Raw genomic sequence first — 27,421 nt, 5'->3', positions numbered from 1 at the left:
AAATCTCCAAGGGCATGATGGAGAGAGGCCACAATAGGGACTCAGATCAGTGCCGCGTGAAAGTCAAGGAGCTCAGACAAGCCTATCAAAAAACAAAGGAGGCAAACAGTCGCTCCGGGTCAGAGCCGCGGACATGCCGCTTCTACGCCGAGCTGCATGCAATTCTAGGGGGGGCCGCCACCACTACCCCACCTGTGACCGTGGATTCCGGGTCGGGGATAGTCTCATCAGCTACACCTGAGGATTCTGCGGATGGGGAAGAGGAGGAGGAGGAGGAGGACGAGCTTGCAGAGAGCACCCAGCACTCCGTTCTCCCCAACAGCCAGGATCTTTTTCTCAGCCTGACTGAAGTACCCTCCCAACCCAGTATCCAAGACCATGACCCCATGGAAGGGACCTCAGGTGAGTTTACCTTTTAAAATATAAAACTTGTTTTAAAAGCAAGCGTTTTTTAATGATTACTTTGCCCTGAGGACTTGGGATGCATTCGCGGCCAGTACAGCTACTGGAAAAGTCTGTTAACGTGTCTGGGGATGGAGCGGAAATCCTCCAGGGACATCTCCATGAAGCTCTCCTGGAGGTACTCCAAAAGCCTTGCCACAAGGTTTCTGGGCAGTGCAGCCTTATTCCATCCTCCATGGTAGGACACTTGACCATGCCATGCTTGCAGCAAGTAATCTGGTATCATTGCCTGACAAAGCCTGGCAGCGTATGGTCCCGGTGTTTGCTGGCATTCAAGCAACATCCGTTCTTTATCTTGCTGTGTAATCCTCAGGAGAGTGATATCGCTCATGGTAACCTGGTTGAAATACGGGAATTTAATTAAGGGGACAGAGGTGGCCGTTCCTACTGGGCTGTTTGCCTGTGGCTGAAAAGAAATCCTTCCCTGCAGTTAGCCAAGCGCGCGGGGGGGGGGGGGGGGGGAATTGGCCCTGAGCTTTTCGCGTTTGGCTAGCAGGGATCTTCCCTGTTACCAGCCACGTGGTGGGGGGAGGGGTACAGCGATCATCCCAGAGAATTCATGGGGGGGGCGGGGGGGGGTTAGTTTGGTTTCTGCAGGGATCTTCCCTGATACCTGCCACGTGGTGGGGGGAGGGATAAAGCGATCATCCCAGAGAATTGGATGGCGGGGGGGGGTTAGTTTGTTTTCTGCTGCTGAAGGTTAACAGGAAAACCACAGCAGTCAACAGGCTTTGCTTGGTATATGGGAAAGGAGGGCGCAGAAGCCGAAAGACAATGGCTTACCATGGCTGCCTGCAAGCTGAATTCTGTTGCCCGGACCTGCGTCTGTGATCTCTAACACCAAAGCCACAGGCACTCAATATTAAGATGGAAAATGCGACCTTGTACTGAAATCACATGTGCTATGTAATGTGAATAGTGTTTTTCACCATGAAAGAGTATAAGCATTGCTCTGTAAAATGTATCATTTTAAAAACGTCTCTCCTTTTTTTCAACCCTCCCTCCAGCAGCTGCAAATTTTTCAAGCCTCCCTCCTCCGTCCCGAAGGTTATCTCAGATAAGGCGGCGTAGAAAGAGGACGCGAGACGACATGTTCACGGAAATAATGGAATGCACCCGCAATGAAAGAGCTCATTTGAATGAGTGGAAGGACACTGTATCTAAATTTAGGAAAGATGCCAGTGAACGTGAGGTCATGAGGGACGCTCGAGATGAGAGGTGGCAGGCTGCAACGCTGGGGCTGCTGCGTGAGCAAACGGACATGCTCCGGCGTCTGGTGGAGCTTCAGGAATGGCAGCAGGATGACAGAGTGCCGCTGCAGCCGCTGTATAACCTCCCTCCCCCCTCACCATGTTCCATATCCTCCTCACCCAGACGTGTAAGAACGCAGGGGGGGGGGGGAGGCTCCGTGCACCCTCCCACTCCACCCCAGTGGACAGCCCAACCAAAAGGCTGTCATTATATTGAATTTGTTCAGTGGCCTTTTACTTCCCTCCTATCCTCCTCCCAAACCTCACCCAGATTACCTTGTTGGTTCTCTCCCTATGTTTATAATCACTTAATAAAGAATACATGATTTTTAAACAATAGTGACTTTATGTCCTTTGAAAGAAAGCTGGGGGAACGGGGAGGGTGGGTTCCTTACAGAGAATGAATGAGTCAATAAAGGGGGCGGGTTTTCATGAAGGAGAAACAAACAGAAATTTCACACTGTAGCCTGGCCAGTCATGAAACTGGTTTTCAAAGCTTCTCTGATGCACAGCGCTTCCTGGTGTGCTCTTCTAATCGCCCTGGTGTCTGGCTGCGCGTAATCAGCAGCCAGGCGATTTGCCTCAGCCTCCCACCCTGCCATAAAGGTCTCCCCCTTACTTTCACAGAGATTGTGGAGCACACAGCAAGCAGAAATAACAATGGGGAGATTTCTTTGGCTGAGGTCAGAGCGAGTCAGTAGCGATCGCCAGCGACCTTTTAAACGGCCAAATGCACATTCTACCACCATTCTGCACTTGCTCAGCCTGTAGTTAAACAGCTCCTGACTCCTGTCCAGGCTGCCTGTGTATGGCTTCGTGAGCCATGGCATTAAGGGGTAGGCTGGGTCCCCAAGAATAACTATTGGCATTTCAACATCCCCAACGGTTATTTTCTGGTCCGGGAAGTAAGTCCCTTGCTGCAGCCCTTTAAACAGAGTAGTGTTCCTGAAGACGCGAGCATCATGAACCCTTCCCGGCCAGCCCACGTTGATGTTGGTGAAACGTCCCTTGTGATCCACAAGTGCTTGCAGCACCATTGAAAAGTACCCCTTGCGGTTTATGTACTGGGTACCCTGGTGCTCCGGTGCCAAGATAGGGATGTGGGTTCCATCTATCGCCCCACCACAGTTAGGGAATCCCATTGCAGCAAAGCCATCCACTATGACCTGCACATCTCCCAGAGTCACTAGCTTTCGTAGCAGCACCTCAGTGATTGCTTTGGCTACTTGCATCACAGCAGCCCCCACAGTAGATTTGCCCACTCCAAATTGATTCCCGACTGACCGGTAGCTGTCTGGCGTTGCAAGCTTCCACAGGGCTATTGCCACTCACTTCTCAACTGTGAGGGCTGCTCTCATCTTGGTATTCTGGCGCTTCAGGGCAGGGGAAAGCAAGTCACAAAGTTCCAAGGAAGTGCCCTTACACATGCGAAAGTTTCGCAGCCACTGGGAATCGTCCCACACTATGCAACACTATGCAGTCCCACCAGTCTGTGCTTGTTTCCCGGGCCCAGAATCGGCGTTCCACGGCTATAACCTGCCCCATTAACAGCATGATCTCCAAAGCACCGGGTCCCGCAGTTCGATAGAATTCCATGTCCATATCCTCATCACTCTCGCTGCCGCGCTGCCGTAGCCTGCTCCTCGCCGCCTGGTTTTCCAGGTTCTTGTTCAGCATAAACTGCACGATAAGGCGCGAGGTATTTACAATGTTCATGACTGCTGTCTTGAGCTGAGCGGGCTCCATGCTTGCCGTGGTATGGCGTCTGCACTGTTCACCCAGGAAAAAGGCGCGAAACGGTTGTCTGCCGTTGCTTCCTGGAGAGGGGGGAGGATATACCCAGAACCACCCGCGACAATGTTTTTGGCCCCATCAGGCATTGGGATGTCAACTCAGAATTCCAATGGGCGGAGGAGACTGCGGGAACTATGGGATAGCTATGGGATAGCTACCCACAGTGCAACGCTCCAGAAATCGACGCTAGCCCCGGTACATCGACGCACACCGCCGAATTACTGTGCTTAGTGTGGTTGCATACATTCGACTTTATACAATCTGTTTTACAAATTCGAATTATATAAATTCGGATTAATCCCGTAGTGTAGACATACCCTAAGAAACCAGCATAAGCCCAGCCACCATACGGAAGACTTTATTAATTTGTCAATTCTGCTTAGTGTCCAAACAGCAGTGTGTTCTGAACATAGAGAAGTATGAATATGGAGATCAGTTATACCTTCTGTGAAGTTGAGCTGACTGGAGACCAGAAGAAGGTGCACCACTCCATAGGTACGCATGGGTGAATGAAGTGGTTAAAGTACTTTGAAACAGGAGCGAGGGCTCTTGCTGCACCAACCAAATAAGAGGGGAAGGTGAAAAAAAGTGCTTTTCTGCCAAGCAAAGGAGGGGAGTGAGCTCTCTGCGTTGAGTTCTGGAGGAAACTCTATTTCCTCCTCCCTCTTTCCCACACTTCCTTTAATCGAGTTGAATATTGAATGGACAGTTGGCTTTCCAGGTGGCCTGCAAGTGCCTTTCTTGAGAGTATCACTGGCTACACACTGACCATCTTTGAAAACTTGTGGTGATCGAAGAAGGTCCCGGACGATTGGAAAAAGGCAAATATAGTGCCCATCTTTTAAAAAAGGGAAGGAGGTGAATCTGGGGGGAAATCACCTCAGTCCCTGGAAAAATCATGGAGCAGATCCTCAAAGGATCTATTTTGAAGCACTTGGAGGAGAGGAAGGTGATTAGGAACAGTCAACATGGATTCACCAAGGGCAAGTCATGCCTGACCAACCTGATTGCCTTCTATGATGAGATAACTGGCTGTGAAAATGGGGAAAGTGGTGGATGTGATATATCTTGACTTTAGCAAAGCTTTTTATATGATATCCCACAGTATTCTTGCCAGCAAGTTAAAAAAGTATGGAATGGATCAATGGACTATTGTACAGGGAGATTTTGGCAAACCAGTAAAGTGCCTGAAACCACTATGGCTTATTGCTAAAAGCAGCCAAGTCATCAGGCTGTAAAGAGGCCATGCAGCTTGACCAAGGCAGGAGGAGAGGGGATTTTGGGTGCCACAAAAAGGGCAGCTTGACCCCACGTTCTTCCTGATAAGAACTGTGTTGAAGTTGCTGATGCATGCATTTTAGAAGAGCAGGATGTGCCCCAGCAATGTCTATTGGGGCCTCAAGGCTGCAAACTCTGGAAAACCCCACACCTGGTTAATCAATAATCAGAAGGAACCTCTTGCTTGACCATTGAAACTGCTTGCTTAACAAGTTTTCTTTAAGGGACATGTCATTCTATTATTAATGTATAAATAAGGGGGGAAAGTTTGAGGTAGTTGGACTCTCCCTTTGGATACATCTTGTGGTCCCCACCAACAGATGGAAGATTTGGCCACCGGAAGCCTGCTGCTGTGTCACTCGAGAGCCACACTCAGCTTTGGTAATTATCAAGGTTTGGGGGTGTTTTACTAACCTGTTGCAGACGTGTGTAAGTGCTTCAGATTAAGTAAAGTTTAGCTTTAAGTGAAAGCACTCTTGTGTTGTCCTCTTTGTGCCAGCCATCTATCAGTCGGACGGCCGTTTCTCCCCTGATTTATTTCCTGACACCACCTCGCACAGAGTAAAAGTTACCGAGAGCTTTGGGTTGAAAGAAGCCCAGGTAACAGAATTTGGAGGCCCCAGTGAGGAGTGGTAGAGAGGAAGGAGACGGATGGTACAGTTTATAGTTTGTCCATTGCAATAGGAGGTAAAAGACGGCAGGGTGGGATCACTCCCTACAAAGTTCCCGTGTCGCTGTTCATGAGTTAATCTACGGATACATTCTGTTAGTGGGACTCAGAACTCAGGCTGATTGCCTGCTCGAGTGCAAAAATTATGTCTAGAGACAGGGAAACAACTGGAAAGAATGAACAGTTGAAGATGATGGGAAACAGCTTGACAGATGTTGTACAAGAGTATGGGGGTAATGGACCCCGGAAGCCCGGTGCCTTCACTGGCCCCAGAGTCTTCCTGCAGCTCTACAAGCAATGGGATATCTGGGTTAGTGCAGGAACGTGGGAAGCTCCGAATGTTATGGCAAAGACAAAGGCTGCTTTGCAGGGATTGTGGATGGTTGCGACAACACTGGATCAGGAGATAGATTGGTTAAAAGACCAGGTGTAGGAATTGGAAAGAATCAGAGCTGAAAAAGAAAGTGAAGTGATTAATTTGAAGGCAGAATCTGATGCTCTCAGAGCTATGTCTCTGACACAAGCAACACAGACTGTAGGAATGCAGAAGCAGGTATGTGACAGTGAGTGGGTCAGTAGTAAGTTGCAGGGGGAAGTGTCTGAGTTCAAACAGCAGACCACGGAGAGCAAAGCTGCAGTCAGAGCCCTTTTGAAGGATTCACAAAGCAGAACACAGGCAGATCACGGGAAATGCCGGAGACAGATTTGTGCCCTCAAGGCTCAGTTCAGAGAGCAAAGGGGGATCGTGGCAGCGATCAGAGGGAATTGTAGCTGGGAGGAAGACATAGAATCAGAGGAGGATCCCAATGTATCCCCCCCTTATTGCAATTATGAGCTGACGGACCCTGGTGAGTTCACCCTGGATCCCATCGGGCAGTCTCCATATAGTCCCCTACGGGAATCACTGGAAGAGCTGCAAAGGCCTCCTCCAATGGCCCCCATAGTCACAAAAATGGGACCTCAGGGAGGTCAGGGAAGAACAGAGGAGCGGGTGGAGACTAGACCCTTTACCCCTGACCAGGTTAGGGCAGTAGGGAAATCAGTTGGCCCGCTGAATAGGAGCACAGCCTTGGGGTGGATGGTAAGAGTATCTGGCATGGCTGGATTCACTCCAGCGGATGTGGCAGCTATATGCAGGGAGTGTATGTCCCCCGAGGATTTTGCAGGGCTCCCTTATGATATCCAGAGGGCCCCCCCGGAGCAGATGATATAGAGTAGCATATAAATGTGCAGAGGGAAGTAATACACACCCTCTTCCTGGGAGAAAGCCCCCCAGATACATTTCGCCAGGAGAAGCAACAGGCAGGGGAGAGAGTAGAAGGTTATGTAGCCAGAAAGAAATTGGCATGGAGACATTCTGGGCTGACAAATGTCATTAACCCAGACTTTGCAACCCTCCCTTTCAAACAAGCTTTAATCCAAGGATTTCTCCCTTTAATTTGTATGGCCTTAGTGGGTATGGATCTGGCAGCAGTTCGAACAAGAGATATTGAGGATAGAGCAAAGCAAGCATATGAGGTCCAAAAGGATATGCACCCTCCTAAAAGGAAACCTGATAAGGTGGCTGCTATAGCCCCTCCAAGTAGCATGCAGGGAAAAGAAAATGGAGACAGACCCCATAAGGGTCGAGGCAGAACCCCTGACCCCTGGCGTGGGGAAATTTGGAAGCAACTTTTAAAATATGAGCAAAAGGAAATGATAGACCGGCTGTCTACTGCTGAACTTCTAGCGAAATTGGCAGAACATGAACTGTCGGAGCATCAAGGAAAAAGCGCCAGTGCACCACCGACTGCTGCCCTATAGGGAGGCTGAGTGCCCCAGGATCTCCCAATTGTGGCACACTTAAACACCAATGAGTGGGGGAGGTTCACAGTTTATGTGAAGTTTGCAGGAGGGGTGTTTGGAGAGAATTTACTAGTGGACTCAGGTGCCACCTACTCCCTAATTAGTACCCCAAATAAGCACCTGTTTGGATCTCCGACTGGAGTCAAAACCTTACAGGGATTTAATGAGGCACAAAGCATCGTCCCCTTCTGTAAAAAAAATCCCATATAGTGTGGAGACAAAGAAGAGCCAAGGGCAATTTGGCTTGATGGATTTGGGGGGTGAAGGTATTCTAGGAATAGATGCTCTGAGGGAATTGAGAGTGCTGGTTGATTGTGCTAACAGGGTTTTATGGGAAATGCCTCCTGGCACCCCATGGGAGCCTGTGGAGATTTCAGCCAGCTACCGAATAGCACCCCTTAAGGTATCTGAGGTACTGGAATGGCCTGCTTGGCCCCCAGCAGTTTTGGCAATTGCAGAGAAATACCGGGAGGTGTGGGCCAAGAATAAAATAGAATGTGGTAAAATTGATGCAGAAATCCTAGTCACAGGCCCTGATCCTCCACCCCAGAAGCAGTATCAATATCCAAAGGAGGTGAAAGCCAGTCTAAAGGAAACAATTGATGGGCTTTTAAGCCAAGGAGTTTTAGTGGGACAGCCCAGCACTAACAATGCTGCCCTATGGCCCGTCCTTAAGAGTGATGGCAAAACCTGGAGGCTTGTAGTGGATTTTCGCCCCCTTAACTGGGTGACTCCACCTATGGCCCCCGTAGTGGCTAAATATCAGGAGATAATGGCTTCCATTGTAGGAGGGGCCCAGTGGTTTTCAGTTTTAGATTTGGCTAATGCTTTCTTTGCTATCCCCTTACACCGGGACAGCTACTATAAATCTGCTTTCACCTTTCAGGAAAAGCAGTTGTGTTTTGCCTGGGTCCCCATGGGATGGAATAACGCACCTGTTATCTGCCATGCCCATATAGCAAAAATGTGGGAAGGAATGCCTGAAAGGGATAGTGTGATTTTTTATGTGGACGATGTCCTGGTCTGTACACAGATCCAGGAGGAAAATTTAAAGGTGTAGTACAGAGTGCTGCAAAAGAGCCAGGAAACAGGGTTTAAAGTAAGCCCAAAGAACTGTGATCCCAGCAGGTACACTATCTTGGGGTAACCCTGGGACAAGAAGGGTGCTCTCCTGATCAACAGAGGGTTGAGTTGATTCTCAAACTCCCAGCCCTGACAGACATAACCGCTCTGAGATCCTTCCTGGGCATGGTTAACTTTTCCTGAGATTTTATAGAAGGGTTTTCAGAAAAAGCAGCCCCGCTGCATGAATTGTTAAAGAAAGGGACAGAATGGACCTGGGGCCCACAGCAGCAGGAAGGTCCAGTTAAAACACGCCTTGGCCCAAGCCCCAGTCCTATCATATCCCCAGGTAGGAGAACCATTTGTATTACAACTAGCAACTACAGACAAGGGAATGGGAGCTGTGCTAAGCCAGAACCATGGGACAGGTCTCCAACCTGTAGCTTATGCCTCCAAGACCCTGAGTGAGATAGAGAAGGGATTCACCCCATGTGAAAAGGAGGTCTTGGCACTCATTTGGGAACTACAGCATTGGGAATACCTGGTGGGTTTGTCCCTTGTGTTACTAAAAACAACCCACTCCCCAGTGAAGTATGTACTCACTGGTAAAATCAACAATGGCCATGTATCTAGCCCTCGATTGGCAAAATGGACCCTTGCTTTGTTAAACAAAAATGTAGATATGGAAAAAAACCCAGTACTGTCCCCAATACCTTACGGCCTCCTGATAGAGGGGGAAGAACACGAATGCCCATTACCTGAGCCACTGCCTTGGGAGCCGTCACTCTTCGAGGGAGGGGCTGTGCTCAGTGAGATGCTGGGAATAGCAGATGTTGTTTGGTTTGTGGACGGCTCTTGTTTTTACGAAAATGGCCATCCGCATGTGGGCTTCGCTGCTGTAAAAGTGCCTACGGGCGAGGTGCTGAGGGGACAGTGTACACCATATTCTGCCCAAGCAGCTGAAATTGTGGCTATAGCAGTAGCACTGGAAAATACCCCCACCATTCAGGAGGTAGCCATTTTCACAGACTCAGACTGGGTCCTTCGGTCCCTAGTGGATTGGGTTCCAGAATGGAAAAAGAGAGGGATGAGTTCTGCACCCTCAGCAAGTTCACGGATGACACTAAGCTGGGGGTGGAGGTAGATACGCTGGAGTGTAGGGATAGGGTCCAGAGTGACCTAGACAAATTGGAGGATTGGGCCAAAAGAAATCTGATGAGGTTCAGCAAGGACAAGTTCAGGATCCTGCACTTAGGATGGAAGAAACCCATGCACTGCTATAGGCTGGGGAGCGACTGGCTAAGCGGCAGTTCTGCAGAAAAGGACCTCAGGATTACAGTGGCTGAGAAGCTGGATATGAGTCAACAGCGTGCCCTTGTTGCCAAGACGGCTAACGGCATATTGGGCTGCATTAGTAGGGACATTGCCAGCAGATCGAGGGAAGTGACTATTCCCCTCTATTCGGCACTGGTGAGGCCACATCTGGAGTATTGTGTCCAGTTTTGGGTCCCCCACTACAGAAATGATGTGGACAAATTGGAGAGAATCCAGCGGAGGGCAACGAAAATGATCAGGGGGCTGGGGCATGTGACTTATGAGGAGAGGCTGAGGGAACTGGGGTTATTTAGTCTGCAGAAGAGAAGAGTGAGGGGGGATTTGATAGCAGCCTTCAACTACCTGAAGGGGGGGTTCCAAAGAGGATGGAGCTTGGCTGTTGTCGGTGGTTGCAGATGATAGAACAAGGAGCAATGGTCTCAAGTTATAGTGGGGGAGGTCTAGGTTGGATATTAGGCAAAACTATTTCACTAGGTGGGTGGTGAAGCCATGGAATTGGTTACCTAGGGAGGTGGTGGAATCTCCATCCTTAGAGGTTTTTAAGGCCCGGCTTGACAGAGCCCTGTCTGGGATGATTTAGTTTGGGTTGGTCCTGCTTTCAGCAGGGGGTTGGACTAGATGACCTCTGAGGTCTCTTCCAATCCTAATCTTCTATGGTTCTATTATACACCTTTCATACATCTGTATCACAGAAGGGGGCTTCTCAGACTACTTCCCCAAATATTCAGGAAGCATTATGCTTTCCAGAGACTGAAGCAGGGCTCTGTATATTTTGCAACTGCGCAGCCAATGAATTCAGTTCTTAGTTGCTCTGGCCCAGGGCCCCAGGAAACCTTAATCTACCTCTGTCCATGGCCATGGAATTTGATGTTTTTCCAAGATGCCATGGAATTCAGCATTTTTGCCATGAATTTGCTATTTCACTACAGCCTGCTGCCCAACATTTTGTTTTTGTGTCTTTCGGATCTACAAGAATCTATCTTCAGCTACTTCTTGCTTTCCAGCTTTCCACACAAGAGGGAGATGATTGGACTACAGAGAATGCTCTCTGCATTGTTCTATGGCAACAAGTAGCAGGGTTCTGGGGGCTCTGAACTGAAGTCTAGTTTGCAGCCACAGATCAGCTAATGAGCTGTGGTTCCTAAAGAATAGAGCAGCACAAATGGTCTGAGGAGCCCGGGAGATGTATTGTTGAAGCTAGCTAGAAGCACCCCACTTTCCCTAGTGCAGATGGTGGTGGGGAAGGAGGTTTTGAGCTAGGCTTCCTGGATAACAGCCCAGGAGACAAGGCCATGGAGTAAAGCTGGCCCCTCTGGAAAGCACAGTGAAAAATAAAATCCTTGAAAATAATTATTGACAAAATGTACATCAAATGAATATTTTCAATTATGAGCCAGAGTTGTGAGACTTTGATTGGGAGCTGGAGGCTGGGAAGGAAACAAAAGAATAAATTAACATTGTCAATGGAATTTAAGGATTGTTGCCCTGGAACTTTGTCACATTGTGTCACAGAACAAAAAGGTCTCTAGGTATAATGCATCCAGCCACCTCATCATTAGGCCACTAGCACTGATCCTAGCAGCATCAGAGCCACCCTCAACTTCTTTGGGTGTGCAATTTGCCTCCCACAAACAGGCATGTGAGGGAAAGATAGGGTTCCTCATACCCTCCTGTCCTTCTAGCATCTCTCCATTACAGATGGAGGCATAATTTTGTCCAGTATAGACAACAATGCTTTAAATCTCTGTAAACTGATTAGAGAGAGATTTTCATAGTATTCACTCACACTAAATCGTACAGGGCCAATTCTGAACTCAGATACAAACATAAAGTGCTCAGTACCATTGCTACAAGTTGAAAATATATATTTGATGGCAGAATTAAGCTTTATTTTGCCTCACCGAGCGATTCGGACTCCTTTCCCAAGCTCACCCAAGTCAACAGGAGGACTTCTACTGATCTCATTGGGTTTTGGATCAGGCCCACATTGACCTCAACATGGACTTTCTTCTGGTACAATATTCTGTATCACATATCACCTGGCAACATTGTTTCTAGAGGGGAATACTGCAACCATAAAATGCATTACTTTCTTTCAAAGTAGTTTGAAGTTTTGTGTTATGATTGCTATTTGCTGTAATTGCTGAATAGAGCAAAACCATTTGTAATAAAACAGGTGAAATTATCACAACCATCTAGCACACAAATAAAGATACTTCATAATGAAAAAAAATTCTCAAGTAGTAAAATTTTCATTTCTCACATTAGGCTTTGCCTTGAAGCTAAAACATTTACTATTGTGTTTTACCGAACAGCATTTAATTAGATTGCAGTGAAACAAAGATTCTATAGCTATTTACAAAATGAAAATTTTAAATGGTCATTATTAGATGGTTGTAACTTTTAACCTTGTCTCACTTTTTTACTTTTGCAATTTATTAGGAAGAGCAAATTATTTGATCATCAAGGCAATCAAATATCAACAGTTTTAAATTAATTCATGTCCCTAGGCTTTAGGCCAATGGCAACTAGTCTCCTCACAGAGGTGACATACTCTGTCTCTGGAGGAAGAGAGGGAAGAAGAGGAGGACGGCTGCCAGATGTAGCAACTTGTCAAGTAAATAATAGGCTAGACTTACTATCTGGAGCATGAAAGTATGATAGCAAATGACTGCATGGCCAAAAAAAAAAAAAAAAAAGGGTGGGTGGGAGCAATAAAAGTAAAGTTGTAAATGAGATGCAATATTCTAGGCTATTGTATTTGATCTAGGATTTTAGACTCTACAGAAAGGGTGTTTTTGTGGGGGGGGGTTTCCCTTTTTCATTTTTTTAAAAACAGGAATTCAATGCCAGTCAGTGGCATATGCCTTAAGGACAGAAATATGCTCGTAGACAACTGGAATTTTTGAGACTCCAGAGGCCAAAATTAAACCTTGGAGCAATAAAATGCAAGTGAACTTGGAGTTGGCACTGCAGAACACTATCAAAAGAAGTGTCATTTCTGATGAGGGCCAAACACATTGTAGCACTCGTGGGTGCTTTTGCATGTTCTCCAAACCTTACACAGATCTTTCAGTGCAGTTCAGTACTGACCTGCCATAGCCCTGCTCTTCCAAAAGTTGCCACTCTACTAAGCAGAAGTTAGTTTTGCAATATTGGAACCAATGGGGATTGTTTTTTGATGTGGCAACTGGCAAATGTTGAATAACATTTAAACCTGAATAGCAATCCCATTTTAATTTGTGATATCTGAGAGATGTAAGTCTCTGCATGTAAAATACCTTCTTTGCCACTTAGCTCTCAAATATATTAAACAAAGAGGATCAAAAATAAATTACTCTAGTAATGTCACAAGGCTGATTCCAATGTCAAAGGGAAAAAAAACGGTCAAAATGAGTGTGAAAATTAACAAAAATGTTAATTCAAATGACAATAAATGTAATGTTCGGGAAATTTGCCAGGATGATAAAGCAAGAGATGGAAATCCTGCATTTAGCTACAGAACACAGAGAATAGCAATGCAAAGTTCTTCTCATACCACCTCTCCAGTATGCCTCTGTCCTGACCTAAACTGATCAGTTGTAGGTGTGAGAGAGTAAAATGTCTGTGTTTATTCAACCCTTTAGGGAAAGATGTGGTCTGAGCATAGAACTAGAATGACAGAAACACTGAAGGCTCTGTCTCCAACTTTATTCATATATCTGGGGAAGTCATTTCCCTTCCCTCTTTGTCTCAGTTTCCTTCTCTGAGGGTAGTAGTAACTTACTTCACAGGAATCTTGTAATTTTTGGAAAGTTCTTTAAAGATGGGAAATACTATCTCAGAACGAGATATTAAAAATCACCAGTTCAGTGATCTTTGTGGTTGATGTGGACACTAGGAAACTGAATTTTGACTCATTTCTCACAGTTTAAACAGGCAGCATATAAGAAAATTTTAGCCCACCAGTAACTGGCTGCCTAATGAAAACCTTTGATTCCCATGTGACTCACATTGGCCATCTCATCTAGTCCACAAAATTTATTTCCAATAATAGATAAGCAGCAGCAACATTCACTAGCAGACAGAGCATGAAAATAATTTTGAAATTAAATATATTTTAACTTGAACATTTGGCTTTTCCACAGAATAAGAATGTGAACCTGGCTAGCTCAGTTTGTAGAGCCTCGGACTTTTAATCTGAGGGTCCAAGGTTCAAGTCCTTGGTCAGGTGATAAACTACTTACCAAGATCTTAAAAATGTGTCTTTCTGGAGTCCTCTTTGATGTTACTTTTGGGGGGAGGGATAGCTCAGTGGTTTGAGCATTGGTCTACTAAACCCAGGGTTGTGTGTTCAATCCTTCAGGGGGCCACTTAAGGATTTGGGGCAAAATCAGTACTTGGTCCTGCTAGTGAAGGCAGGGGGCTGGACTTGATGACCTTTCAGGGTCCCTTCCAGCTCTTTGAGATAGGTATATCTCCATATATTAATTCTAGAGCATGCTGTGTTGTTGTAGCAGTGTTGGTCCTAGGATATTATTTTGTCTCTCTCGCCAACAGAAATTGGTCTAATAAAAGGCCACCCACCTTTTCTGTCTAATTCTAGAGCAATAATTTCTGTGCTTTTCATCCCTGATACTGAATTCTAATATGGAAATAGGTCTATTTGGTTTGATATATACTCTGAGTTATATATACAAAATCTACACATACACACACAAATATTTACTGGGCACAAGTGCCAACTTTTGTTGGTTGGTTGGTTGGTTGGTTGTTTTAAACTTATCAACAAATTACTCTGAAATAACTAACTAGAAATTAAAGATGCACTAGACTACTGCCAAACTGGTATGAAGGAGAAAAGAACATGGGGAGATAAAAGTAGTATCAAGGGGGAGGGGGAAATACACAAAATGAAGCAAATGGTATGTGGCATGTATAGCAGAGTAAACCAATTAGTTTGTTGCATGGAAGAGGAAGAAAACAGAAAGGACTAGAATTCACAGCAGTGTTCCTGTCAGGTTGTAATAAAGGAGTGGAATTTGGTTGTATCCTGGAATTCCCTTAATGGGGGGGGAGTCCCAGTGGATGCAGAGCAGGTGTAGTGAAAGTCATGAGACAAACACCTCTCTTGAACCATGCTGCCATTTTAACCATCCACCATGCTTTGATAAAATATGTATATTCTGCTATGGAAAAATTCAAACCTCTTGAGAGTAAAATTATTGCACTTGAGAGTGTCTTAAAAATATTTAAGAGATGTCATACCTCTTAGCAGAGGCAACAATTGGCATGATTTTTCCCCCCAGTTACCTTTTTTGGAGTCTGCTATATCCTTTTTATTTAATGTTTAAAACTTTTCCAAAGCATAAAACTGAAGGAAATGTTTTTACTTTCTGATTCCACATTGTCAATGGCTGCTCTATTTTAAATCTGTATCAAAAGATTCAATTTTACTATCTGTACGAACAATATGTAATTCTTCCAGCATAATCAGTTTTTCAAGAATGCTTTAATGAATATTTACATTATGCATAATACATACACACACAGTTTTCAGAATCCAAATAAAAAATAATTAGGTTCCATGAGCTCTTTTTATTTATGTTACTCAGGGACAGTATGTAGTAATCTATTTAATTAGTTGGGAGTTGCAGGTGCTTAAAACTTCTCAAAATTTGTCTTTTGTCTGTTAAAACATTAACTCTATCATAAAACATTCCTTATGTTAACTGGAACAGCTAATCATATAGAGGAAGTTATAACTCTATGGATGTTTGTGACTTCTAAACCAAAGAACAGGTTGTATTTTAGCAATTACTTTTAGGGTGACAGAACCAAGTGCATGTAATTCTATATTAATATTATCTTACACTTATAGACCACCTTAGTTCCCACGTGGTCTTTAAAGGGCTTTACAGATAACAGATTGCTTATTTCATTCACCATTGAAATGTAGCCACTTTGCATGATGAAAGACAACAACCAAACTATACTAGAGATGCACAGAATTTCATACCCAGAAACTGCAAAGGGAATATTAGGTAGGTAGAATGCAATTACCTGAGTTGGAAGTTTGCCAAGACATTGGAGGTAACACTTCTACTCTTTGTTTTGTTTTGGGTTTTTTAAGTTTCTTGGGATTTTTAATGATCCCTAGCGATGAAGACCTGGATTTTAAATGTCACCAGTAACAATACTTCCAGCTGTATAGCATCATGTAGGACCATTCAGAGACACTAGTTTGGAGCCAATGCAAACGGAAACGTGTTGCTTACTGAGTCACCAACCAGGTTTTTACAGCACCCAAGTGTTTTTGGCATCCATCTCCCTGCCAAGGAAGGATTGTTCACTATAATAAATTTTCAAGTGCTTTATCCAATCTAGTCTGTAGTGATGGCACTACCACCATTTCCACTGGGAGACTTCCTTAGCCTAATCCATTTCTGTTAGGAACATTTTCCCTGCTACTCAGCATAAATTTGTCCTAACTTTTCCCTATTTTGGCTAAAAATCTCTCTACTTCCTTGGTTTTACTACCTCTTCATACATTTGTACACTTCATCACATTTCTTCCCAACTGCCCTATGCTGTCAATCATAACTTAACCAAGGTGTATACATTTTTCCTCATAAAAGAAAATTCCTCGAGACCTCATCATTTTTATTGCTCTTCTCTTAACTTCCCTCAATTTGGCAATATGTTTCTAGTAAACTCGTGCCCAGAAATGAATGCATACCCCAAGCATGTATAAGAAGGGAGTATTACCCTGTAATTGCAAAATGACCACACTGCAGATGTAGTACAAAATTATTCTGACCCTTTCTGTAGCCATAATAATATTGAAAAGCCTTGCTTCTTGTCACAAACTCTCACCCTTTGGTCTTCTACAACTTTACCCATTTCTGGGTTTCTCTCAGATATATTACCTTACTTGTTCAAATTAAATCTCATTTTGTTTCTTTCTCTTCATGTTTTTAAATGACATATGGCCCTTGGTATTATTTCACTGATTGCACATGGATTTGAAACATTTACCCACTTTAAAATCATAGGTAAATATAATTCATGTGCTCCCTCTTCAGTCTTATGAATAAAGAAATTAAAACTGGATCAAATCCAATCTCTAGTGGTACCATTCTATGTACCTTCCATACACTGCTGGCTGTCATTGTCCTGACATCATTGTCTTTTTTGCTAGTTTTTTTGTACACATTAATATTCTTTTCCAACGACGTGTATTTATTTTTCACTTACTGTTTTGAGAAACAGTATCAAATGCTTTGTTAAAAATAAAAATATATTACATCTCCTACTTTCCGCATCATCCACTAATTTGGTACCAGTATCATGGTGAGATGTAAATTCATTGTGAATCGCATCAAGTGCTTAAAGGTTCTACCTGCACACAGCGGAGAGTGTTCATGAACATTTTTGCGGAAATCTGTAGCCAGAGGAGAATAGCAGCTCTGGACTTGTGCTGGTGACTCATCAGTATCTTTGCACTCCCAACACTATTCTGGTGTTGGCTCTTTATTTTCTAAACCAACTGTTTATTATATATCTAGCATTTCCTGCTACAGGGATTTCTGGGAGCAGAGAAAGAGGGCATTAGATTCCTTGATACCTGTTATTTTTCTTAGACATTTGGTGAAATTGTATTGAGAATTTGATGGACCATCAAAACAGTAGTATGAAAGTTTAGGGGAAATATTTACTGAGAGATCAAGGAATTCCCCCCCCCTCTTTTTCTAAACAATATGCAAATATAATCTCTCTCTCTCATTTGAGTAAGAACCTTTAAACAAAATAATTAAACTACAAAATATCACACAGACCCTGGAGAAGCCAATCATGACCAGTAAACAATGGCAAGTTTAGCTACAGTAGTATATGCATATGCATTTCAAATTTAAATCAGTGTGATTTCTTTTCTAATTAATTACTCTAAGAAATCTGTGCATACTTATCTCTGCGTATTTGCCCAACATTCATAAACAAAGAAAATAAAATTAAATATGTATACATCATTTTGTTCTGGGAGGTAAAAGAAATATTAAAAAAAAAATCAGTAATTTAGCTGTACTGCAACCTCTTCATCTATGAGCCAACTTTTGATTTTTAAAGAGAAGTTAATAACAGGTTTCAATATATTGAGAGCTCAGGTGAAAGACTAATCAGAGGTAGTCTTGTATTGTAGCTAAAGCAATACTATAATGAAAGTTGAGTATAAAAATATGAAAAATAGAACAGTTAATTTACAATAATCATATATCATTTTAGAGTTAGAGCATAAAAGATTTTGTTTGTATACCTCAGGAAAACCAAGCACTTTATATATTCAAAAGCACCCTCCTAAATAGAGCTGGTTGCTGTGCTATTCTCTGCATAGTTATTTCAAACTAACTTGAGCTCAAAATAGATACCAGGTAGGTTCAAATTTGTTACAACTGCAAATCATTTGGAATTAAAATAAAAAGAAATGTTCTTCAGATCAATAGAACAATTTTTTTGTTGTCGGTGGTAGGTTTTTTTTTAATGTCAAAATCTAGCAATTAAAAATATAAACTGATTACTTTTGAAACAGCAAGACATTCCATTTTCCATCAAATATGCTTGATGATGCTGGGTCATCAATCCTCCTTTTCCAAATCATCCAACTATAAGACTGATTCTGAAATTAAATATAACACATGTACTCTCCGATTCACTGTATAAGAATAGATGTGCCACAAACATTAAAAAGGCACACACTCTCTCCGAAACAAAAAGTTTTGCAGTTCTTTAACCAATAAGAATGTAACTGAATCCACAATCTGCTAGGCACAGTATATCGCTTTTTTCTTTCCAACCATAGAGAGGTTAATATATGCTTAACAAAAATCTGTTTTCATCACCCTTTTGACTGTTAAGAAGCTTTCATTTGAAGACAAAAATTTGAATATTAAATAACCTTTCAATTACGTTCATACTTCTTAGAGAGATAGACATTCCAAAAAACAACAAAAAACATATTGAGTTGGGGTGCAATTTTGTTGTTGTTGAGGTTTTGGGTCTTTCTGTTTTTTAAAAATGAAATTTTTACAACACTGAATAATAAACATTGCAATGTTTTAATACACACAGACGTTCTTAGGCCATGTCTACACTATGGGCACCACAGTGGCACAGCTACTGTGCTGCAGCTATCCTGCTGTGGTGCTATAATGTAGACGCATCCTATAGTGACAGAAACATTGTAGGTTGTCACAGTTCAGGGCAACTGCAACCATATTCTCTCCTCATGGCCCAGCAAGGGTACCAACTCATAAGCTTCCGGCTCCACCGTTGCCTCCCATCTTAGGCGGATACCTTCATCTCTCTCCCTCCTGACCAGGGTATTTCCAGCCAGCAAGTTTCCTGCCTACACTGTGAATTCCACGGAAAAGTCCAACTTTATAAGCAGGCCAGTGTCTCCGCTTTGCTTTCTCTTTGAAAGCTAAGAACAGGGTAATTATTCACTGTTTTAAGTTACCACACAACTCTTTCTACGAAAGCACATTTATTCTTAAGGTAGAAACATTACAGAGACAACATATTAAAGACAATAATAAAAAACATATACACATGCTAATAAGCTTACCACAGATCACTCCCTTCCCTCTTCTCCACAAAGATGCTGGTTGGTATCAGTCCTTCCAACCCTTCCCTAAGGATTGGGTCCTTCCCCTTGGACAGAAGGTCCTATCCATTTGCTGGATTAGAACGAAGGCTCTGAGTCAGTTTAAACTCGGGCTATTTATACCAAAGTCCTTTCTTTGTCTCTTGGTTCTTTACAGAATCCAGCTGGACTCAGTATATGCAGCCCCCCCTCAGCAGGTGACACCTCTCTGGAGGTGTTACAACCTGACTGAATTTTATTAATCATCCCCACTTAGTTCCTGCTGCTGTTACCCTCCCACATGGAATTACATACAAGCCCTGGCCCACAATGATACACAACATGAATACAGTAAGATCTCCCAAAGATATTAAAGGAAATTGCCATATCTGTCACATCTCCCCAGGCAGCGGTAGCTAGGCTGATGGAAGAATTCTTCCATAGACCTAGTTGTGTCTATACTGGGGGTGTGGTCGGCTTAACTATAATGCTCAGGAATGTGAATTTTTCACACCCCTGAGCACTATAGCTATGTTGACCTAACTTTTAGATGTAGATCAGGCCATAAGAACACAAGAACATAAGAACGGCCGTACTGGGTCAGACCAAAGGTCCATCTAGCCCAGTATCCTGTCTACCGACAGTGGCCAATGCCAGGTGCCCCAGAGGGAGTGAACCTAACAGGCAATGATCAAGTGATCTCTCTCCTGCCATCCATCTCCACACTCTGACAAACAGAGGCTAGGGACACCATTCCTTACCCGTCCTGGCTAATAGCCATTAATGGGCTTAACCACCATGAATTTATCCAGCTCTCTTTTAAACGCTGTTTAGTTTATACTGTGTCTAAATAATTAAACAATTTTTTTTTAATAAAGGATACTTTATAGTTTGAGAACTGAAGTGAAATTGCAAAACACACAGATTATTATGTCATCATGACAAATATGTGGGTGCTCTTCCATATTTGTTAACATTGTGCATTGGCCTGCCATTGCAATGGCGTTTTCCGTATGCATATTTTGGTTTAAGTGCTTCTCAAGGGAGGACTGTCTGGGATGGATCAGGCAGGAAGGAGGAGGTGGCTCAAGATGGTCTGCTAACAGCTTCCACTTTAGGATGGTTAAGGGACAATGCCTGAACAATTAGCTCTAATGACTCTCATGTTCCTCAAGCCAGCATACAGAACAGGTTTGACCAGGAAGGACCAAAACCCAACAGCACATGGGGAAAACTCCTGGAGAATAAAGAACACTTACAGGGTTTGAAAAGACTGTCTTGAGGGTGCAGACTGAGACACACCCAAAGGGTACGTCTACACTGCAGCTGGGAGGTGTAATGCCCAGCTCGGGTAGACGCACATACACACTAGCTATGCTCAAGCCACCCTGCTAAAAATAACAGCATGGCTAGCTGCTCAAATACAGCCTATCTACTTCTTCAGATGCAAGAAGTGAGGTTCTTACCCACGAAAGCTTATGCTCCCAATACTTCTGTTAGTCTTAAAGGTGCCACAGGACCCTCTGTTGCTTTTTACAGATTCAGACTAACACGGCTACCCCTCTGATACTTTACCCAAGTTGGGAATTACACCTCGCATCTGCAGTGTAGTCATAACCAAAACACAGGGACCGACAGGGGTGCCTGAAGGAGCCTGGGATACAGTACTTTAGGTAAGATAGACATGTGATCCTGTTGTTGTTGTTTTGTTTGTTTGTTCATCTAATGCTTTGTTCTTACTGGTGAACAGAGATATTTTGCTTTAAGAAGGCTGTTGGTCAATTTATCACTGGTCACGTGTCCCCGAAGGGAGGAAATGCAGGTGCCCAAAACCCAGTCAGACTCACAGGATGGTAAGTGGTAGGTATACACAGGGTAGATTGACCCAGGTCCCAGTTTTAGAGTAGGATCCTACCCAGGGACAGGTAAGGGCAGGGAGCCCAAGACCTGAGCTGGATGCACTCAGAAAGACCAAAAAGGAGACAAAAGTCCAGCTATCCCTGCAACTGTGACAGTCATTAATGACATTACAAGAATGGTCAAGAATTCCTACCAGTTTGATACAGTACTGTCTTTTCTCACTATATGTCAATGCCTTTTTTTCCTGTTTAGTTCACTACGATTTTTTGTACTTAAAATTACCCAACTAGATAGCTAGAAAAACAAAACAAAACATCAAAGCTGGAACAAGTGTACTACTGCTTTTTCTGGTTAATGCAATGTAGCTCATTTAGGGAATAGGACTGTGTTATTTTCAGGTAGCAGATTGTTGATCCTATTAGTCTTTACTGAAGAGAATGTGTAAGGAAATTCAATAATTCAATGCACCACAGAGAGAGCCTGAAGCCAAAGTGGCATTCAGATACACATTTGTAGCTATGAAATAAAAATGATGGAGATGCAAGTGCTGTACTGCCACTGACCAGAACTGGGACAGAATTCACATTCTTGGTCAAAGCTAAACCCCCAAACCTCCTTTTACGTGCTGCAGCAGCAGCATACAGAGCTATTAACATGACATTATTGTTTCCTTAGTGTTAGCACTTATATAAGAGGCAAGGGCTTGGAAATACAGCTGGGTTTCAGTGGTGCAAAAGAATAGTTTTTAGTGTGATAAATAAAGGCCAAGCTCTCCCTGGTGTAACAAGAAACATTAACATCAACACCTGGAAACACAACGGAAAGAACCATTTAAAGCCATCCAACTGCAGCAGCTTACTCTTGGTGTTCTCATCTTTTAATGAATTCCAAGGGAGAGTTTAATGATAATTAAAGTCAACAATAACCTTTCAGGATTCCCAACTCACTCCCTTTTGGATGTGAACATCTTTACAGGTCCTCCCTCTCCACAATTCTAAACTGAAAAAGGATAGTCCTTAGGGTAACAACAAGACATTTAAGAGGTGAACAAACTGTTGCAGCCTATTGGTCTTCCTCCTAAATACCGCACTCACCATTGTACCTTATTCATGAGATACTCATTTCTGAAAAATAACGCATGAATGAAGATTGGCAACAAAACTACTGTATTTGAAATAAGCACGGTAGGTTAATTTTGGTCCTACATTGAAGTTTAGAAAAAACAAGCTTTTATAAAACCCAATAGCAATAGAAATGTTTGTGATTTTTTTTTAATTCAAAGGAAATCCTTTCTTGTAAAAGGAAAAACAGTCTCCCTGTAATATTTGTAACTCAAATACTGCAGCATCATGTTAGTGCAGGAGAATGAAAAACTGACTGTACACTGACTATAAATAACAGTTAAACTGACTAATCCATTCTCTTTATCGAAGCTGAGTGAAATGCCAAAAGTAAACAGATATCATACACGGTGAAAAGTAAGTAATATTGTTAAAATGATTCCCTAAAATGTCATTAGTCTCACAGTTACAGAAACCTTTTTTAATATATAATTTTAATGACACACTATCAGGTAAAAAGTTACTTTAAAATGCTTGTTAAAATGTGAGCTCAGGTGTTAATTATCTATGAAAAACATCATTCTGTTGTTCGGCTTTTCTAAAAATAACATCATATTTATGGTGTTTTTTAAACATTAGCTGTGGGAAGTATGAGGACATTTGTTTATGTGGGGTGGGAGGGGGGAAGGAGACTGGCTAGAAACAAAGAATTGGACAAGTAAACAAGGATGTTGTGTTTAACTACAGATAGTTAAATATGAATATTTAAGGAACAGTCCAACGGGTTCCTTGCAATGTTATTGTTAACAGAAAATCTGAAATAACCAGAAACGATTTCAGAATATCCATGTTCTTAACCTACCTCTTTCTTCTCTCTGCCAGCTGCCTGCAGACTTCCTCCCACCGAAAATTCAGGCTACCCAGCTTTTCCCTTAGTACATTAGCATCTGCTGTTAATGACTGCTCAATAATTTCTTCACCAGTTATATTTAATGTTCTGATAACAGTTTGCTGTCGTCCGATGCCATCATGGAGCTCCTGTAAAATATAGATATTTTTAAAATGTCAAAAATGAAGAGTCATCTCCTTTTATTCAACCATGGATCAAAAATGCTTTACCAACTACAGGTCTGGTAGAAAGAGCTCTGTGGGAAAGTTTTCTCTACTCTGAATCCCAAATGCATACATCGAAAAGGCAATAAGACAGAAAGGAAGCTTTTATGTTTTTGTAACAAGCACCTTTTCAGCTCAGCTTCTGCCTCTTTTTTTTTTTTTTTTTTTTTTTAATGTTCTAACCTACTAGAGAATGTTATAATGTTCTACAGATCAATTAGTGGGAAATCCTATTGAGCAAATTCGATTGTGTCCCCACAGAGATGTACCATATCTAATAGTGTACAAAACGCTGTAAAATGTGAAAGCAAACGAAGTATTTTGGTTTCCTATTAACTGTCAATAAAAGTAGTGAAAAGGTACATTGACAGAAACAAGGAGACTGCTTATTTATACATCTGAAGTATTTTTCCAAATCCCTCTCTGGAATATATCCACTCCTAGTCATAAGAGGCTTGATAATCAACTACCCAACATTTCTTAGAAAAAAATACACTCCTGCTGAAATCCTTATTTATCTCACTTCTGTCTACATACTGTGAACTACAGAACTACTGAAAATACAACCAAACGCTGCTGATGGGCAGTTTTCTACTCTTCACTAAAGGCACTCAGATTAATTTCCTATACCTCTTTCATTACTAGAATCCTAGTATTCTATTTGTTATCTTAATTCATCATTAGCAGAAACAATCTTGAACTTCCACACTACACAGCCATTAAACCAGATTTGAAAAGGGACAATTAGAGCAATGTATATTGTTAGGGAATGTAATTTTTTATCAGTAAAAAGATCAAATTAATTTTGTATCTTTATTTATCAATGGAACAAGACTGACTTTTCCTTCTATAACTCTCAGAATTTATAAGCATGTAACTGTGAAATGGAGATGTTAAACTTTTTACTGCTAAAATAAACACAAACTGAAAGAAGGAACTTGTTTTGCACTGACCTTTGTTTTTTTTTTTTTTTTTTTTATGGGGCGCCCAACCTCTACAAAATAGTAGAGTCCAGGTACAAAACAGTGTACTGTAGAACCCTGATTTTATGATATTGGTTATATGAACCATTGTTCCTGGCAGGAGGGGAAACAAAAGAAAAGGAAAAAGAAAAAAAAACAACCCACATAACGACAGTGATGTTGATGAAGAACAAGTCAACATCTCTTCACATTCCAGTGCCTTCAACGCACTGGAAATTGCTTTGCTGTGGTTTGAAGGACGGGAGGAAAGTGATGCAATGCACCATACTGCAACCTAAGCACAATACCTAAAATAACGTTGAGGTGTTCAATTTAATGAACTTTTTATTGTATGAACTCCTTAATCCCCAATTAGTTTGCAAAAAGGGGTTCTACTGTATTTCAATTTAAAATGCTGAATATTCATATTCTCTTGTAGCAGAAAACTGATACGTTAGCAAATCCTCTTTTAGACCAAAGTTATGTGTTTCCCCCTCCTGAACTGCTCTCTCTGGTCTTCGTTGCAGCACTCCTGCTTCCAACATTAAGAAAAGTCTCTCTTGAGAGCATGGGGAAAGGGGGTTGTCTCCTCACTGTATCAGATATTAGGAGCCTTACTGCCATACCCCATGTTCTTTAGAAGATGCCTTCCCCTAATTCTGCTACCAATTCCAGTTTATCAGGGAACCAGAACTCCTGTTGGCACTTACCAAGTTGGGACAATGTGAATTTTACAACCTAACCTATTCACCAGGTCCCCCTGGGCTGCTGAAAGAAAGGTGAAAAAAACCCATCCTGTCCCAACCAAACAGGCAATGTGGGAAAGATTCCTTCCCAGTCCCTAAAGGGCAACTAGCATGATGCCTACAGCAAGGCCCTAAAACCCAACTCCATTCTAATCCCAAAGAAGGGAAGGGGGGACTTTTTTTTCCAGCAAAGAATTGTGCCCCAGGCTGGGGGGAGAGCTTATAAGCCCTCCCTACTTGAGCGTATGGGAGCCAATGAGCATAAGCATATACTGTTCCTTTCTGTCCAACTGATCAGCTACAGAGCCCTCCTCCTCAAGTCCACTAGGAGGATAAGCACCCATGAGGAGGGTATGTGTGCGCAATCTTTAGAGGGGCTAAGAGTTTTCTTTCTCCTGGGACCAAATCAAGCCTGTGTGGGTGTCTCCTAGAGGTGGAGCCTCTAGAACAGGAATGAGGCAAAGCGGTGTGACAGCCTGAGGCCTGGTCTACTCTAGAAAATTAGGTCAGTTTAACTATGATGGTAGGAGGTGTGAAAAATTCACATCCCTGAGCAGCACTGCTAAGCTGACCTAAGTCCCTGTGTAGACAGCACTATGTTGATGCCTGTCAGGGAGGTGGATTAACTACAGCAATGGGCACAGGTAGTGTCCACACTGAATGCTACAGTGGTGCATCTGTGTTGCTGTAGCATCTTAAGTGCAGACAGGTGCACAGGAAGCTTTCATGGCCACTATCCATGTGGTAACAGTTCTGTGGGAAAACAAAGGACTTTACTCTCCAAAAATGTTATTTGGACACGGTGACGGTTCTCGGGGTACCCAGGTCTGCGAGTCACCTTCTTACTCCCTGCCTCCAGCGAGAGGAAGTCTTTCTTGTGGTAGCTGGGTGTCAGCTCCCTGCCAGCCACTCAAGCATTTCATGTAATAATCTTAAATAGGTGAAGGCTTTCTTAACATAAACCCTCTGAAATCTTATTTTCATTGCTGATTTGTGGGTCTTCTGCCAAAGAAATAAATAAGAACATATGTATCACACATTTTTCTATTGTAAAGACCTTCCTAAACATAAATTATAATGTAGTTACTGAAAGATGAAAATGGCATGGCAGAGAGAAAAAAAACTCATCAGAATATGAAGCAAAAATAAATGCACAGTTTTTAAGACTATAAAGATAGATGCAATTATTTTATATCATCATTCATTTCTGAGAACTTGGCCTGAGGATGGTCATTATCATAAAATACTGTATCTCAAAGGGTAGAGTTTGACGAGGTGTCAAACAAGGGTCCCTTTGAAGATTTAAGTTGCATGGTAAACAGTGCTGCCATCCTGTTTTTGCAAGCAATGTCTTTAATTTTGTTTATGGCAAAGTGGGGCTGTACTGATTCTTGCAAATGCCTTGTCTTCTCTCCCATTCACTTCTACCTTCAAAAGACTCTGCTGATTTTAAAATATCCTCACTGCAGTTTCTTCTTTGCTGATGCTAGTTCATTAGTCTGCTTTGCTGAATTGACACTTCAGAAAGCAGCGCCTCCTGTCAAAAAAGTGCTGCCTATGGAAGAGCCTATGGAAGAGTCCATAAAGCAGAACCACTGGTGGACCAGTAGCAACTACAGTAAGAATGTTTTAGAAGAAGCAAAGGCTTTAATATACCTAAGGATGGAAGAAGGGGGAAAAAGAATGGGAGAGGAATAGGGAAAGGCATAACTAGAGAAACAAAAGAAGGAGAAAGAAGATGATAGGAAAGCAGGGGAATGGGGAGGATAAAAAAAATGGGGAACCAAACTGATAGAAGTAAAAAAGACTAAAAAGGGGGATGAAGGGAAAAGAAAAAGAGGAGAAAGAAGAAAGCTGAAGGGCAAAAATCATTGGAAGAGACTGAGAAATAACAGCAGGGGCTATAACTGCTCCTGTACCTTTTGCATTCTCTCCTAAGCATGATTTTTTTTCCAGCTATTTCTCACCCTGCAGCCCAAGAAGGAAATTGGTACTCTCTGTGTCTTGCCCAATAAAAATGTTGACAGATAGGGCCAACACTCCAACCCCTAAGTCCACTGCACTGCCTACTCCCACATTTCATTTTACACTCTGGACAATCAACCTGTACCTTCCTGAAGTTACCACCACCTTCCTACTACAAACACTAATCTCCCAAACTATCTCATTTTAAATACAAATTACAAAACGTTTGTACTAAAATATATATAAGATCCAAATGCTATAAAGGGGGGTCAGGGCATCAATATAATATTACTATATTTTAAGATAAAATTATTAAAAAGCAATTCCTTTCTTACCCACATACTTGCATTTGAATTCTGGATCAGAATTTTGTTTTCTGCTGAACCCTCAAGTGCTAAT

The 27,421-nt window shown here is 42.6% G+C and overlaps 1 protein-coding gene across 1 annotated transcript in view; it reads right to left on the bottom strand.

Moving 5' to 3' along the window:
• Positions 1-27,421, bottom strand: part of DMD (dystrophin) — a 1,466,768-nt gene that overhangs the window by 695,528 nt on the left and 743,819 nt on the right. Inside the window, exon 40 of the mRNA XM_065405744.1 lies at positions 23,099-23,274. Within this exon, the coding sequence (XP_065261816.1) occupies positions 23,099-23,274 (176 nt within the window). The remainder of the gene's footprint in view (positions 1-23,098; positions 23,275-27,421) is intronic.

Source organism: Emys orbicularis, chromosome 1 (assembly GCF_028017835.1).
Source record: "Emys orbicularis isolate rEmyOrb1 chromosome 1, rEmyOrb1.hap1, whole genome shotgun sequence".
In the NCBI taxonomy this organism is placed as follows: Eukaryota; Metazoa; Chordata; order Testudines; family Emydidae; genus Emys; species Emys orbicularis.
Note: the sequence above shows the minus strand (reverse complement) of the source record. Positions and strands in the feature narration are given on the sequence as shown.